The sequence below is a fragment of the Sapajus apella genome, unplaced genomic scaffold, assembly GCF_009761245.1.
Source record: "Sapajus apella isolate SASKATOON/1434 unplaced genomic scaffold, GSC_monkey_1.0 scaffold55, whole genome shotgun sequence".
Classification (NCBI taxonomy): domain Eukaryota; kingdom Metazoa; phylum Chordata; class Mammalia; order Primates; family Cebidae; genus Sapajus; species Sapajus apella.
In genome coordinates, this window is record NW_022436995.1 from 1,365,612 (window position 1) to 1,382,247 (window position 16,636).

The following is a 16,636-nucleotide window of genomic DNA, read 5'->3' on the forward strand; positions in this document are numbered from 1 at the left end:
GACTCCACCTCAAAAAATAAATAAATAAATAAAAATTAAAGGTATAATAAAAAAATCCCCTGCATCCCTCATAGTCTTCTTTCCCCAGCCATTGATGTAAGATATTTCATTCACCTTTAGACTATCCTACAAGTCCAGTATTCAATTTATAGCATATTCAGTTAATTTTATTATTTTCCTTAGCACTGTACTTTGATTCTCTTCTATTAATTTCTTTCTATATTTGTTTATTGTACAAAATCAAATATTACATTGAAAGTCAAGGCTTTATTCAGCTTGTTCTCCCCAGTGGCCAGCTATAATGTGCTTTTTTTATTTTAAAACATTGTATTTTAAATACTTGTGATCATAACTCCCTCTTCTCCTCTAAAATTAAAAAAAAGAAATAGTAAAATATTTATTTTTAATGCAGGAGAAAATTCTCAAGAAAATCCTTCAGTTCAGCTTACACCTGCTTTGGTGAGATCACCATCTTCCCGACGAGGCCTAAATGGAATAAAGCCTGTTCCTCCTATACCAAGGGGAATAAGCCTGTTGCCTGATAAAGCTGATTTAAGTGCAGTGGGACTCAAAAAGAAAGAGTCTGATGATATTTGGAAGTGTGAAAAAGATAGTCTTCCAATTGATCTTTCTGAATTAAATTTCAAGGATAAAGATTTTGATCAAGAAGAGGTAATGACTTAAAAATATTTGCAGTTTTCTATATTATAGTTTCTATTTAAGGAAAAATCAAGTTCTTTTTATCCTATAACATCTTATTTCTAAAAATATGTTCTTTATAGAAAATGTGGAAAATACCATCAATTATTAGGAAGGGAATTTATCACACCAGTTCCCACTACCCAGAATAGCTTACTGTTAACACTCTACTGTATTTTCTTCAAGGATTTTTTTCTATGCATACCTTATTCCTTTTTAAATTAAAAGTATGAATAATAATATAGCAAATACACTCATGTGCTGACCCCTTCCAGTGAACAATTTGTCATATTTGTTTCCTATATTTAAATAAATGAAACAGCATAGCTCTCTTCCCAGTTCAACGTCTCTTCCGTCTTCACTACGGGCAACCACTATTACCATTTATTTATGTTTTATGTATTTTTGTACTATTTATATTAATATATTATTTTGTCTATTAATTTACTTATGGTATATTTATACCATTGATTATGGCTTATGATCAGTCTTTTGCTATTGCAAACAGTGAACTGCAGTGAACATAATGGAACTTGTCCTTTGTTCATATGTGTAAACTTACTTATCTTTATGAAATTGAGATAATATTGTATACTCATCTTTGAATCCTGTATCACTTTGTGCTATAAAAATGTGTTACCAATGTGATAACTGTACATAATAATTATGTCAGAGAAGGAATGTGGTTGCTGTATTACTTTTTTCAGACTACTATTTCCATAGATAACGCCTTTTTATCATTTCAGTTTGCCTCATGTCAGGTTAAAAAAAAGTTTTATATTAAATATATAAATGAAAATACTCAATTATGATATTTTACAGTTTTAGTCTGTTTTTAAGGTATAAGCATCAATCATGTAATGATAATTTGCTCAATAAAATAGTTAATATTACTGTATATTCATTTATGAAGTATGTCTTTACTGTTAAACACATATAAAACTAACCTATAAAGTACCGAAGTTGGGTTTTAATGATTTAAAGTAATCACCCCAACTTCTAACTGCTTGTGAAATCTTTCCTTTTTTTTTTTTTCTAACTCATTTGTATTTTAGTAGTGCTAGGAAGGGAATTCATTTGAAGGGAAGAAACATATAGAAAAGACTTTTCCTACATAACTTACAAATTTCACCTGATCCTACATGATTTTGATTTGTTTTTATAATTTAAAAACAGTTCTTTTTCTTTAGTGAGTAATTGAAAGGTGAGTTTCTTTTACATAATTATTAGTAAAAACAGGAGAATACCATTGCTTTTAGATATTCAATTCAACCTTTCAAGCTTTTATTAGAGAAGTGGCCTTAGTATTGAATCAACTAGTATAGTTGTTGAAAATTACTTGTCCTCCCTTATAGTTGCTAATATGACACTTCTTATTTGTTATTTTGAATGGGTCACTGTTTAAATTCCTTGGTGGAGTTGACTTTTAACAAAGGCATAAGTTTTTATAGTGTTTAATGTGCTTAATAATGTATCAAACACTTTCATTTTCCTTACTTCATTTAATCTTTACAGTAACTCCCTAGGTTAATAAACAGGACCACATCTATTATATTTTTTGTTTGTGTGTGTGTTTGTTTTTATAGAAGGGGCTCAGTGATGTTACATGTCTTGCTCAAAGTCAGAAAGTAAGTGGTAGGACTAGGATTCAAGCCCTGCTCACCTAACTTTATGTTCACTATGTTTTTCACTGTGCTACAATTGGTATAAATCTATTAAAGTGGTTTTTTTTTTTGTTAAATTTGCCTTCCAACTATAAAGATTTAAGAAATTTATGGATGTTGCATTAATTGAAAATAGATACTTTCATTAAATGATTAATCTTATGAATCAGATGTAAACAAAACAGTTTATGTATGTTTCTGTGTTCCTTACTTTTTTCAAAGTTCTGTTGACAGCCTTAATATATCAGTTTGTCATAATTTCTACTCTGCTTTTGCTTTTTTTTTTTTTTTTTTTTGAGACACAGTCTCTCTCTATTGCCCAGCCTGGAGTGCAGTGGCACAATCTTGGCTCATTGCAATCTCTGCCTCGCGGATTCAAGCAATTCTCATGCCTCAGCCTCACGAATAGCTGGGACTACAGGTGTCTACCACCACGCCCAGTTGCATTTCTTTTTTTTTTTTTTGAGATGGAGTCTTGCTCTGTCACAAGGCCGGAGTGCAGTGGTGCAATCTCAGCTCATTATAATCTCTGCCTCTCAGTTTCAAGCGATTCTCCTGCCTCAGCCTCCCGAGTAGCTGAGATTACAGGCGCATGCCACCACACCCAGCTAATTTTTGTATTTTTAGTAGAGACTGGGTTTTATAATGTTGGCCAGGATGCTCTCGACCTCCTGACCTCGTGATCTGTCTGCCTCAGCCTCTCAAAGTGCTGGGATTAGAGGTGTGAGCCACCATTCCCGGCCACCCAGCTGCATTTCTAAAAATACGTGGCTTCAGACCCAGCTGCATTTCTAAAAATACGTGGCTTCAGAAGTTATGTACAGTGACAGATTTTCATTAACCACCTCCCAGAGCTAGCTTCTAAGCCACATCAGCACACCAGGTGTACTTCTCTCTATAACATCAACTCTGATATCTACCATTTGATTTAATGATTCATTTATTAAATAATTAAATGAATGCAATATATTTAGTCCTTGTGCCCAGTGCTAAAGATACCCATGAAGAATAATCACTGAGATTCTTTCTCTCAAGGAGCTTCTAACCTAGTAGGTTGTTTTAAATACCCAGCTGATAAATCTGTATATTTATACTATATACATATATGTTAGCATTCATCTTGTTTTAGTACAGGATTGGGAAGTGGTTAGCTAGGTATAGCTAACGGAGTTTAAAATTTAAGGATAACTTTTACCAATATAAGGAATTTATGTTATAAAGTTTATTGTTTTCATTTTTTCTTAGATGCATAGCTCTCTTAGGTCCCTTCGTAATAGTGCAGCTAAGAAAAGAGCAAAACTGAGTGGCAGTACTTCAGATCTTGAAAGCCCTGATTCTGCAATGAAGCTCGACTTGACAATGGACTCCCCGTCTCGGTCTTCGTCTCCAAACATCAGCTCTTACAGTGAAAGTGGAGTTTACAGCCAAGAATCATTGACTTCTTCTCTGTCTACAACTCCTCAGGGGAAGAGAATAATGTATTTTATTTTTTGGCATGATAAATGAATGCTCCTCTGTAACTAGTGATTTAGAGCCCTAATATCATATTTGTAAAAACTTAATGCCATTTCTGTTTTAGTTTTTAAAATGTTAAAATATATTTAAAAGACACTGGAAACATTTACAAATATTACCTTGCTTGGTCTTGGTTTCTGGTGTGAGTGGAAAGGGAACACAAGCCCAACTATAAACACAGCTTTTAAATTAGTACAGACCCTGTTCCTAAAGCCCTAATTGTTCTTTCTGTCTAAGATTTATCCTAATGTTTTTTGTCCTTTAGTTCTTTTCTGGATCATTGACTCTTTGCCAGTTAATCTATTGCTGATATTACTGCTTTTATTTTAAGCTCAGCACCAATTTCCTTTAATTTATGGATAAGTTTCACACAGCTGTTACTTTCTTAGATTTTATTTCTATTATCTTGTAGAAGCTCAGGACTTCATGCCATAGTTCTCATATCCTTCTTAGGAGTCTCCCTACAGCAATAGTGCTGCACTTAAAATCCTAGCCACCGCCCACCAACAGAAAATTATTTTTCAGCATAACAGTTGGACTAACTTTTTCAGATTACTTTTATAACCTCTAAGTCTTAAACCTTAACCTCACTTAACTGATAAGTCATCTCAAACTGCTTTCTGGGCATCTCTGTGACCATACTGTAGGATTTTGGGGAATCCCTTCCTCTTTTATTGTGGACAAAACCCTGGTAATAGAATTAATAGGACATAGAGTAGATGCATATTTAACTTTTTAAGAAACTGCTAAAACAGTTTTCCAAAATGATTGTGTAACTTTACACTCCTACCAGCAATGTGTGAGAGTTACACTTGTTTCACATTTTTGCTAACATTTAGTGTTATCAGTCTTATTTTTTTTTCTTTTGATTTCATCCTGAACCAGAAATAAACATTTAAAATTAAAATTAACTTCATTTTAGTGAATTGGAACTTCTAAGAAATGTAGGTAAGTAGAGATTGCATAAGCAAAGGAGAGGTAGTGTTCTAAATAGAAAATAATGTTTTATTCTAGTAGTTCATAGAAAAACTGAATTTTTGTGTCCCATTCTTAGAAGTTTGTCTCAGCCCATTTTTTAAAATACGTTTTTAACTTAAATAGCAGCTTGTTTTGTACTTGGAAATTTTATCTTCCAACAGTTCCTTTGTTGTAATTACTTAGGTAGAATAATATGCATATTGACAAAATGAATTTGGAATGACAACATGGTCTAGTGTTTACATTAACTTATAAGACACAAAATATGTTTTTAGCTTTTAGAACTAAAGTCCTTTCATGATCTATGAAGATGAAAATTTTATCTTATATAATCCTGCAGTTGCAAGGTTGTATAAATAATTTGACACATACTTAGGAAGAAAAGTTCATTTATATGATTTAGAATACATCATGTCCTATGTTTTCTCACTGAGTTATTCTCTTCAGATACTGAATTCTGTGAGAAGGTAGTTCAGCACATCCTCATTTATGGACTGAATTGCCTTTAGTGAATCTAAGATTTCCACATTTAAGATTGGTGGCTTTATAACAATTATTCTTAACCAGCTTGCATTCTACCTTAAGATTCATGGCCAAAGAAAGCCACTACTGCCTGATTCAAAGATTTATCCTTAGGTGGGTTAGGGAAGAAAAATTGTTGAAAACCACCCTCCTAGAGACTGAAATTTCTTCTTTCATCCAAGTCAACTACGCTTAGTACAAATATAAATTTATAGTTATTTATTCTAGAGAAATTGCTCTTTCAAAATATTTAACAATGATTTCTTACTAGGTCCATTGACAAATATATTCCTATCCAGTTACTAAGAATTGTACTTCTTTGTAAAATGTCTTATTTTTAACATTCATCACTAACTTACTGACATTGCAAAACTTACTGATTTAAAACGGTTCCCTTAAACTCAGATTTAACATTCTTCAGTTGGCTTTTTTTAATGAAACAAGGCCTAGCAAAGAATAGTCTAAGAAGAAAGTGGCATTTGCCAAACTCACTTGTTCCTGATCTCTTATAATTTAGCCAAGTCTCTATTTTGTGTTATCATATATGAGGTTAAATTGTATGTTAGATAATTAAGAATGATTTGATTTGTTTACTTTTATTTTTATTTTTTTGAGACAGTATCTCACTCTGTCACCTAGGCTGGAGTGCAGTGGTGCAATCTCAGCTCACTGCAACTTTTGCCTCCTGGGCTCAGATGATCCTCCCACCTCAGTCTCTGTAGTAGCTGGGACTGCAGGTGAACACCACCATGCCCAATTAACTTTTGAGTGTTTTGTAGAGATGGAGTTTTGCCATGGTGGCAGGCTGGTCTTGAACTCCTGGGCTCAAGTGATCATCCTGTCTTGGCCCCCCAAAATGCTAGGATTTCAGGCATGAGCCACCACACTTGGCCTTGATTTGGTTTTGGAATGGATTCTTGGATCAGTTGTTCTGTTTTGTTTTTTCCCCTTAGGGATTGTACAGCATTAGTCAGAGAGTCATTTTCTATGGGAATCCAATTATGAACAATTAAGAACTGGCCATATGTTAAAAAGGTTGGAAATCTAAAAGGTGAATTAAGAATAGCAAAAAAAAAAAAAAAAAAAATACTATTAGCCATATTTTTTCGAGTGTCATACCTATTGCTCCCTTATTGTTTAAAAGTTCAGTGAGTTAATAAGAATAGAGAGTATGTCATGTTAGTATTGAACAGGACTAAATCTTAATGTTTATTGAAATTACTTTGTTTCATTGTAGGTCAGACATATTTCCAACATTTGTGTCAAAACCTTGTCCAACAAGACTTTCTTCTGCAAAGAAAAAAGCCTCTCATATTGCTGAACTAAGTCCCAGCACAGGTATTCTATGACTATTTATGAAAATAATTTATAAAAAGTATGATTTTCAAATGATAGCAAGTGCATTTCAAATTTCAAGTTGTTGTGGATACCAGTAGAACTAATCAGTTTTTCACTCCTTAAAAGGTCCATTTGACAAGAATAAATATTTTATTGTTTTAGGAAGAAAAAATATTTATTTACCTGAATCATCGATCTCTTTTAAAGCTCATTGGCATACCTATTCTTGTCTCCTATACCCAGATATTTTTGTGAAGTTGGTGTGTAGTGTTATGTAGTTGGTGTTGGCTGTCAGAGTTTAGAAAACCCCTCAGATGACTCTAATATGCAGCATAGTTTGGGAACCACTTGGGCATCCTGAAAGACAATTTTCTTTAAAACAATTATTTAACTGTTAATAGTAGTTAAATTCACGTGTGTCTTGTGTTAAGAATTTTTGTGAACTAACCTGTAAGTCTCTGGTTTTATAACATCACTTCTCAGATAATAGATTTAGTAATTAGTAGTCAATTAATAAAAGATTTGCATTATGATCTATTTAGGGTGAGAACTGCATGTGATTCTTCATTATGATTAGTAAAACTACATTGAATTGTGAATAAATTTTAACAAATTGGGATATGATGTTTAGTTTCACATGATCTAATGTAAAAGTCCTAACAACTTTAAGGCTGCTTTACATTATAATTACCTTCCTAAAAAACTGTATATATATTTGATTATTTGCTAAGATTTTCAATTTATTGCTCTTAAATGTGTCTTAATCTCAACCCCTTTTTAATCCCCACCACCATGGCTTGAGTTCACATTTTTCCTCATTTATTACCTACTTAGCCTCCTAAGTTTTCTCCCAGCTCCAATTTCACTCACTTTGAAACTGTTTCTCACAATGCAAATCTGACTATGTTGGCTAGCCTGAATTCATTCAGGACATCCTTTCATGATCTGGTTCCCTGCCTACCTCTCCAGCCTCATTTTTCACTACCTTCTTTGTATCTTGTATATTACCTGTTTGTATCCAGTTAAATCAGACCACCATCAGTACCTTTTCCTATCTCTTTGCAATTGCACATACGATTTTATCTGTATGAAATCTGGAATCCACACCACACCCTTTTTACCTGAGAAAACAGCTCAATTGCTTTCTCCAGGAAGCCTTCCCTGATTCACAAACAAGATTATTACCTCTTTTGTTAGACCATTACATCCTGTAGTAACACCTTTTATAATGATACTACTTTACTTTTCTTCAACTCTCAGATTCCTGATCCCCAAAGATTATTTCCCTCTGATTACCTACCAAGTGCTTGTCATAATCATGAATGTGTGACTTAACCAGGTGTGCTTCGTATACTGGCTTGCATAAAACTAGTGTTAACAAGGCATACAAAGACAGTATATATGTGCTTTGTATGTTTCTAGGCATACAAAGATAGTATATATGTGCTTTGGAGTCCAAAACGTGAGCTGGCACCCCAGTCTGATGTTTAATAATAGTATTCATTTGCTTTGGAACTTAGTTCCCTCATCTGACAACATAAACCTTGAGAAGGGTAGTGCAAATCTAAGTTAATGACGTATATAAAACAGCTAGTACATAGTAGGCACTCAGTATGTACTTTGTCCCCTAAAGGGAGAGAGTGACCCGAAGAAATACATAAACTTATCCTTAATCCTTTTTAAGGCTAATCATCCTAATAAATGTATAATTTTTCAAGTATTTATATAAAATTGAAGAGACATCTGATTGCTAGGTTGTATCTACTTTGTAAGAATGGAACACACTTTGGAAGAATGTCTTTGGAAATGGAAAATAATTGATTTTTAAAACCTGGATTTGAGTTCCCTTGTGATCCTAGTTGTGTAACCTTGGGAGTCATTTAAGTTTTAGTAGAGTAATTGATCTTATAGTATAATACATACTTATATATACAATATTTAGTGTTTTCCAAAGTTGCCTAATCTTAGGAATCACCTTTGAGTGCATATAACACCTATTGATTCTGGGGCCTTATCTCATGCCATGTGAATTCATCTTTCTGGTTAGAAATCTGTATTTTTAACAAGTATATTAGGTATTTCTAGGATCAAGTTTTAGAAATACTACTATTAGTGAATTCACTTTATTAAATTTAACCTTTTCTCAAAATAAGTTGCTAATGTTTTTGGATTTTATATATTTGGGTTTGCTTTATTTTCAGTAAACAAGTGATTCCTACAAATTTATTGTGATTTAATTGCTAAAACATAAAAATGATAATGCTCAGAATAAAGACTACTGTAAGATAAACACAAAAATAACAATTATGTAAAAATTCCACCTTTATTCTACCACCATCTATTAAAGCAAATTGTGCTAAATTTTCTGAATGATGTTATAATAATCTTTTCTCCTATAGTATTAGATTACTATTGCCTATTAATAGAAAACATTTCCACCCAAAGCCATTATGTTTGAATCTTACTTTATGAATTAACTATCAAGACTAAGAATTTATAAAGATGTCTGTGTTACTTCCACAAATTCTCTATGATTCAATTATCAGATATTCTTGAATATTTTCTCTACGAACTTACTTAGTGCCCTTTATTCTACTGTCCTTTCTAGCCAGTTGCCACCGGCTACCTCCTCTTCCCACTCTCCTGTTTTTATTCAAATAAAAAATTATTTTTTTAAAGTATATTTCAATTTCACTGGGCACAGTGGCTCACACCTGTAGTCACAACACTTTGGGAGGCTGAGGCAGGTGGATTACTTGAGCCCAAGAGTTTGGTACCAGCCTGGGCAACATAGCAAAACCCCATCTCTATGAAAAAAATTTAAAAAAAATAGCCACGTATGGTGGCAGGTACCTGTAGTCCCAGCTATTCGGGAGGCTGAGGCGGGAGAATTGCTTGAGCCCAGGAGGCTGAGCCTGCAGTGAGCCAAGATAGAGCCATTGTACTCCAGCCTGGGTGACAAAGCAAGACCCTGTCTAAAAGAAAAAATACACACACACACACACACACACACACACACACACACACACATTTTCATTCACACACACACATATATACATGCATATACACACATCATTATTGCTTAGTGATTTATTTATAAGCTATATATAAAAATGAACCATGACTCAAATACATATTGCCTAGAATTTTGCATTTAGTGTAAGTTTTACAGTTGTAATAGCTGCAGAGTATTCATAAAGAGTGATGAATTTAAACATTCAAATGTAAATTAAAATTTTTATTATTCATTAGAAGGAGGCCTATATTAGGGTTTTGCTTTTGTTTTTTTTTTTTGTTTGTTTGTTTTTAGTTATGGATCCAATAACATTTGGGTACTTGAAATGTGTTAGGTACTGCACTGAGGACTTTACATGTATTTTCTTTATTTAATCCTGACAAACGTTGTAGAAGAGGTACTATTCTCTCTATTTTATAAATAAGGTTAAGTGACTTTCCAAGTCTTCTCAGCAGTTTGAGTGGCAGTGCTATAATTTAAAGCCAGGAAGCATGATTCCAGATACTGAGCTCTTTATCCCTATGTAGTTAACTGCCTCACTAGTGAAGCCAGTATATGAGGATAAATTTCATGGTGAGTTAATTTTTAAGATTGAAGATCTCTAAATCAGAATCTTCTGTAAGCATACCAATAAATAAAAATTACTGAGTTTTCCCACTTTTCAAGTTTTTCATTTTTCCTAGGAATAGGAAAAAAAGAGAGAAATGGGGAAATAGGTATCTCTTAGGCCACAGTTTTTAAATTCTGGATTAAAAAATTTTTTTTTTAGTGTAAAGTTAAAGGTGTCATTTAAAAAGTACTTGTCAGGCCGGGCACAGTGGCTCACACGTGTAATCCCAGCACTTTGGTAGGCTGAGATGGGTGGATCCTTGAGCTCAGTAGTTCGAGACCAGCCTGAGCAACATGGTGAGATCCTGTCTCTACAAAAATTACAAAAATAAGCTGGAGGTGGTGGTGTGCACCTTTGGTCCCAGCTACTAGGGAAGCAGAAGTGAGAGGATTGCTTGAGTCTGGGAGACAGAGGTTGCAGTGATCTGGGATCGTGCCATTGCACTCCAGACTAGGGAGACTCTGTCTTAAAAAAGAAAAAAACTTGTCATATTTTTAAAACACATACAGTATATTTAATTATCTCTTTTAAACATTGCATTAGATACATACCTTTTTTTCTTTTTTTCCAAGAGACAGGGTTTCATTCTGTCACCCTGGCAGAGTGCAGTAGTACAGTCATAGCTCACTGTAGCCCTGACTTCTGGGCTCAGGCAATCCTCCTGCCTCAGTTACCTGAGTAGCTGGGACCACAGGCATGCGCCATCACAACCAGTGAATTTTTTTTTTTTTTTGAGACGGAGTCTCGCATCTTCACCCAGGCTGGCGTGCAGTGGTGTGATCTCGGCTCACTGCAACCTCCACCTCTCAAGTTCAAGCAATTCTTTTCCTCAGCCTCCCAAGTAGCTGGGATTACAGGTGCCTGCCACCACACCCAGCTAATTTTTTTGTATTTTAGTAGAGACGGAGTTTCACCATCTTGGCCAGGCTGGTCTTGAACTCTTGACCACGGGATCCACCCACCTCAGCCTCCTGAAGTGCTGGGATTACAGGTGTGTGCCACCATACCTGGCCCCCAGTGAATTTTTTAATTTTAATTTTTGATGGAGACAGGGGCTTGCTATGTTGCCCAGGCTGGTCTTGAACTCCTGGGCTCAAGCAATTCTCCTGCCTTAGCCTCCTGAAGTGCTGGGATTACAGGTGTGATCTACCACACCTGGCCTCATTGTAATTTTAAAGCCTGTTTTATGAAATGTTGTAGTATAGCATATAATAAATGTTCTTAGCAGTTAGTAAAAGGAAAAGTATTACATAATTTAAAATAGTACAAAGCTTCAAAAAGTACTATAATGTTAGAGTTGCTAATATTATGTTACTGACCTTTTTAAAAGGTTAGAAGTTGAGATAGGTTTCGAGGGGAGATATGTATGTTAGGTATAGTATTACTTGAATCATTCAAATATTTTATAGGGATTACAACATCCAATGTAAGCGTAACTGGTCAACACATGAACTATAGGTTTGGATGTGGTGATTTTGAAGATGATAGATAGTTCACATGATATTTCATCTAGCGCTTTAGAAACATAAAAAAAGGAATGCCCAAGACATTGTAAGCATACAAAAGATTCGTAAATTTCATGACCAGTTAATTTTTAAGATTGAATGTCTAAATCAGAATTCTTCTGAAGCATACCAATAAAGAAAAATTAATGAGAATTCTCTGTTTTGAGGTTTTTCATCTTACTCTGCTGCTGATGTGTTGTTGCTCAAATAATTTTGCCAAACAGGAAAACTCAAGGCTTCGTATATGATTTATGGGCTTCCCCGAGGAGCCAGTGCAAGGAAGCAGCTGCTCATGAGGTTAACACTAGGGAATTTCTGCTGACTTTTGCCCCCAGGATGTGCACCAAATACATGTACATAAATCTCTCTCTCTCTCTCTCTCTCTCTCTCTCACACACACACACACACACACACACACACACACACACACACTTACTTTGCCATTAATATGGGATGGAAGATGTCATGGGGATTGATGACTGCCAGATGTCCAGTTAGGTTGTAACCATGAAGTAAAGTTGGGGCAACAGGAATGTAATTTTCCTCTGGTAGAACATGGGAAAGCTTTGCTGTTGTTAAGAGTTACTTTTTTTTTTAACTTAGTAGCAAGTAGTACCTCTGTGACTGCTCTGTCTATTGCTTAAGAGATCCTATTACAGCTGCAATTTAAAAATTTCCCTTACAATTAAAAAAAAAAAGTAGTTTTGAAGGATATAAATATTTAAATGAATACAAGGTTGGTGCCAAAGTATTTGTGACTTTTGCCATTTTTAATTGCAAGCTACATTTGTACCAACTAGTAATTAGAAGGTGTACCTGTAATCTAAAATATGTAAGTAAATAAAAAGCTGTTATTTTTACATGCTTAGCAGCTGTGGTCATGATAAGATCAACTTCTGTACTATGCGGGTTTTTTTTGTTTTTTGTTTTGAGACAGTCTCGCTCTGTTGCTTAGGCTAGAGTGCAGTGGCGTGATCTCAGCTCACTGCAACCTCCACCTCTTGGGTTCCAGTGATTCTTGTACCTCACCCACCCTAGTAACTGCGATTATAGGTGCATGCCACCACACCTGGCTAATAGCCTGTATTTTTTAGTGGGACAGGGTCTCGCCATGTAGGCCAGACTGATCTCGACTCCTGGCCTCAAGTGATCCACCTGCCTTGGCCTCCCAAAGTCCTGGGACTACAGGTGTGAGCCACTGCACACGACCTGCTATTTCTGATTATCTTAAATTATACATGAGCAGGCAATCAGGCATTTTAGGACATGAATATTTTTTGTGGATGTAACTTAAATTGAGTAAGATGGAATTTGATTAGAAACTTTTTTTTGAAAATTTAGTCTGTGATAAAATTTAATGTCTGTTCTATTTGACAGCAATAAGTTGTTCATTGTTTTACAAAAAAAATAAGATTTTTTCATATTTATTTATGTTTTACTTCTCATGTAAAGAAAATCAAGGACAAAAAATGCTTTTCATCTTAAAAGTAACTCATACCCTAATATAATTTTTTTATTTCTTATTTTAAAAATTGCTTTGAAATAACTGTTGAATATGTTCATTCACTGCTAGTAGCTTCCTTTTCTAGACAGCAGAATCATAAACATATTTACATCTTTTAGCCTGCAGTTAATTCTACTTCATAAAATTAACTTTCTTCCTAGGCGTATTTCTGTTTCTTTCTTGTCCATTTTTATTAGTAGCATTACCATTTTCCCAGTTATGAAGGCTTAAGGCTTTAGAGTCATTTTTGTCTATTTCTCTTTTACCTTCCACGTTTAGGAAGTGGCTCATCCTATCATTTACTCTTAGTAACTTAATGTATCTCCTGCCACAGTTATAATTTGGGCCCTCATTACCAATTCCCTGGAAAATTACAAAAGCTTTCTGGTATGGCTGCCCTCTTATTTTCATTCCTTTTAAATCCAGGCTGCATAATCTTCCAGAATTGTCTTTCTAAAATACAGTTATCATCTTTTCCATCCTCAAAACCTTCATTGACACATAAAACTAACCCCTGGAAAAAAAACAAAAACCTTGAGTGGTTCTCTGTTTTCTACAGAACACAGTTCTACTCCATAGCATAACTTTTTTTTTTCTTTTTTTAGACAGAGTCTCACTCTTGTCGCCCAGGCTGTAGTGCAGTGGTGGTGCAATCTCGGCTCACTGCAATCTCTGCCTCCTGAGTTCAAGCGATTCTTCTGCCTCAGCCTCATGAGTGTTTGAGATTACAAGCGTGTGCCACATATTTTTAGTAAGACAGGGTTTCACCATGTTGGTCAGGCTGGTCTTAAACTCCTGAACTCAGGTGATCTGTTTGCATGACCTCCCAAAGTGCTGGGATTACAGACGTGAGCCACCATGCGTTGCCCGGTAGCATAACTTTTAAGACCCTTAATAATCTTGCATCAGCTTAATTTCTTTTTATTTCTCTCTTCGTCCCCCATGCTCTTGCACTTTTAATACTAGTTTTCTTAGTTTGTAGGTGCAGAACCTAGGGGCCCTTTCCTAGTTGTAATGGTCTAGATTATGTCTGCTGTGTCAATTAATGACTTGAGAAAGTGGACAGTGCTTGAAGTATTAGTACATTAGAGCCCATGATTTACTATTTACTCTTTCTGTATTTGAATTAGATGGAAGTAGTATAACAAAGAAAAGTTATATAATGATATTTGTGTGTGAAGAAGCCTTTAAACATGTTTTTCTACATATTTTAGAACTGAGACTTAGTGAACAATATTTCTTTCAACATTTCTTTAAGAAAAAATATAGTATAAAAAATAAAAGTACATTAAAAATGATTAATGACAGCTTCTTATGAATGAAGTTAAACTACTTGGAAATGACATGTCCTTTACATTTTTTCTGATGAGATTTGTCTAATCATTCATTCATCTCTTGATAGTTTATAGATTTTATGTTTGTATGGACTGTTGAGCAAATTGTTCCATTTACTGAGATTGGTTTCCCTTTGTCTCAGAACACATTTTTGGGCCATCCGGTGTTTCTGTTAGTCAATGTGTGCTATAAAAGTGTGCACTAATTTTGATTATTCCATAATATAAGAAGAAATATGAAAAATGGTCACTTACATGGATTTCTTTTTTTAATCTCTGCCATTTTCACATTAAGCCAGGTTATTATTAGCACTAGCAGTTAACAAAAGAATCTATCTGCTGCTTAATTTTTAAAAATCAGTTATATGATTGAATTTTCCACTGTTTCATGGCTTTTCTTTCATAAAACCTAAAGTAATATATATTTCTCTCTTTTTTTTTTTTTGCCTTGATACATTCATTTAACATTTATGGAGTACCTAGTATGTGCCAAACACTGTTCTAGGCTCTGGGAAAGAATAATCATCAAAACTAGACATACATCCTATCCCCATGGAACTTACAGTCTAGTACAATTATAAAGAATCAGAAACTAAGATAAAAGTTAACCTAGAAACGTACAGGTTGCTGTGAGATTTGACCTGATTTGTTTTCTGACATCAGTGGATTTGCTTTTTGATGACCCTTTTGTTGCCTGATTATCATGCTGTGATAATTCACTTGTGTGACTCTCACACCTCACGGTGACATGTGTAAACTCCTTAAGGAAAAGAAGGTTTATTTTGTCTCTAGTGCCTAGTCCATTCTAGTATTCCAGTTATAAATATTTGTAGTGAAATAATAACTTAATTAACATGTGTGAATAAATTGTCAATTATTTGTTCAAAATAAATTTTCAGTTTTAAAAGACCATATTACAATATCCTAAGATACTACATAGTCAAATATTTTTAATTATTTGTTTTGGGTTTTTTTTTTTTTTTTCTTTTTTTAGGATTTGCAGGGTCATCAACAAATGCACAGCAAATTTCCAGTTTTGACTTCACACCCACAAAGACTTTATCAGAAAACTCAGTAGTAGTTGTTGGAAAAGGTATTTCAAAGTTATTTCACTCTTAATTATATGTATTCATCATAGATACGCAAAGCCTATCAATAAGGAATAGAAAAGAATGTAATTCAAGTGTTGAGTGGAGCTTCTTTTTAAAAATATATTACATTATCTTCATTAAAAGAATTAGAAGTGAATACTGAACCTTCACATTTCTGTCTTCTAATGAAATTATACTAAACTCATGTCATTAATTTTCAGAGAGATGCATTATGTGACAGCTGCAGTTTAGGTATCTAAAACTTAGAGAGTTTTAGGATCGCTTAGATAATTTTAGCATAGTTAAATTCAAATAGCCCTTACTTATCAGCTTAATAATCAATATAAAGTAATAAAATTATCTCCCATACAAAATCTAGACAAGTGAAAATTAAACTCCTGTTATATATTTTAAGGGGGCTAAGGGACCTTGAACAAGTTAATTGCAAGTACCCTTTAAAGCTATTTTCTATTTTAATTGAAAACTAGCATGTGGTGATATACATTGAGTGTATGCATCTGATTTTTGTTCAGTATAATGAAATAGAATAAACATCTTAAAATCTTTCCTAACTTCTTTGCTTGATAGTCTTAAAACCCTCCTCAGATTGGCTACAGCTTACTCTTGTAAACTTACTTTCTGTTATTCATTTGCCCAACCAAGCTCATTTATTTGCTCCACATAAATGCTTTATAAACTTTCAACTCTACATGTAAACGTCCCCATCTCAGGATTTCCCCTCTCCTTCTTTACTTTATACAGATCCCTCTCCTGTCTTCAAATCCCCAGCTCAAATCCTTGCTCCTTGAAACCGTCTTAAACACCCAGCTCTGCCAGGCACAGTGGCTTACTCCTGTAAT

The 16,636-nt window shown here is 34.2% G+C and overlaps 1 protein-coding gene across 4 annotated transcripts in view; it reads left to right on the forward strand.

Annotated features, from left to right (window-relative positions):
- The window catches only part of TOGARAM1 (TOG array regulator of axonemal microtubules 1), a 101,544-nt gene that overhangs the window by 34,243 nt on the left and 50,665 nt on the right, over positions 1-16,636 (forward strand). For all 4 annotated transcript variants that reach the window (XM_032244489.1, XM_032244491.1, XM_032244490.1 and 1 more), the window contains 4 exons: positions 413-672; positions 3,609-3,841; positions 6,616-6,716; positions 15,680-15,778. In XM_032244489.1, coding sequence (XP_032100380.1) covers positions 413-672; positions 3,609-3,841; positions 6,616-6,716; positions 15,680-15,778 — 693 coding nt within the window. The remainder of the gene's footprint in view (positions 1-412; positions 673-3,608; positions 3,842-6,615; positions 6,717-15,679; positions 15,779-16,636) is intronic.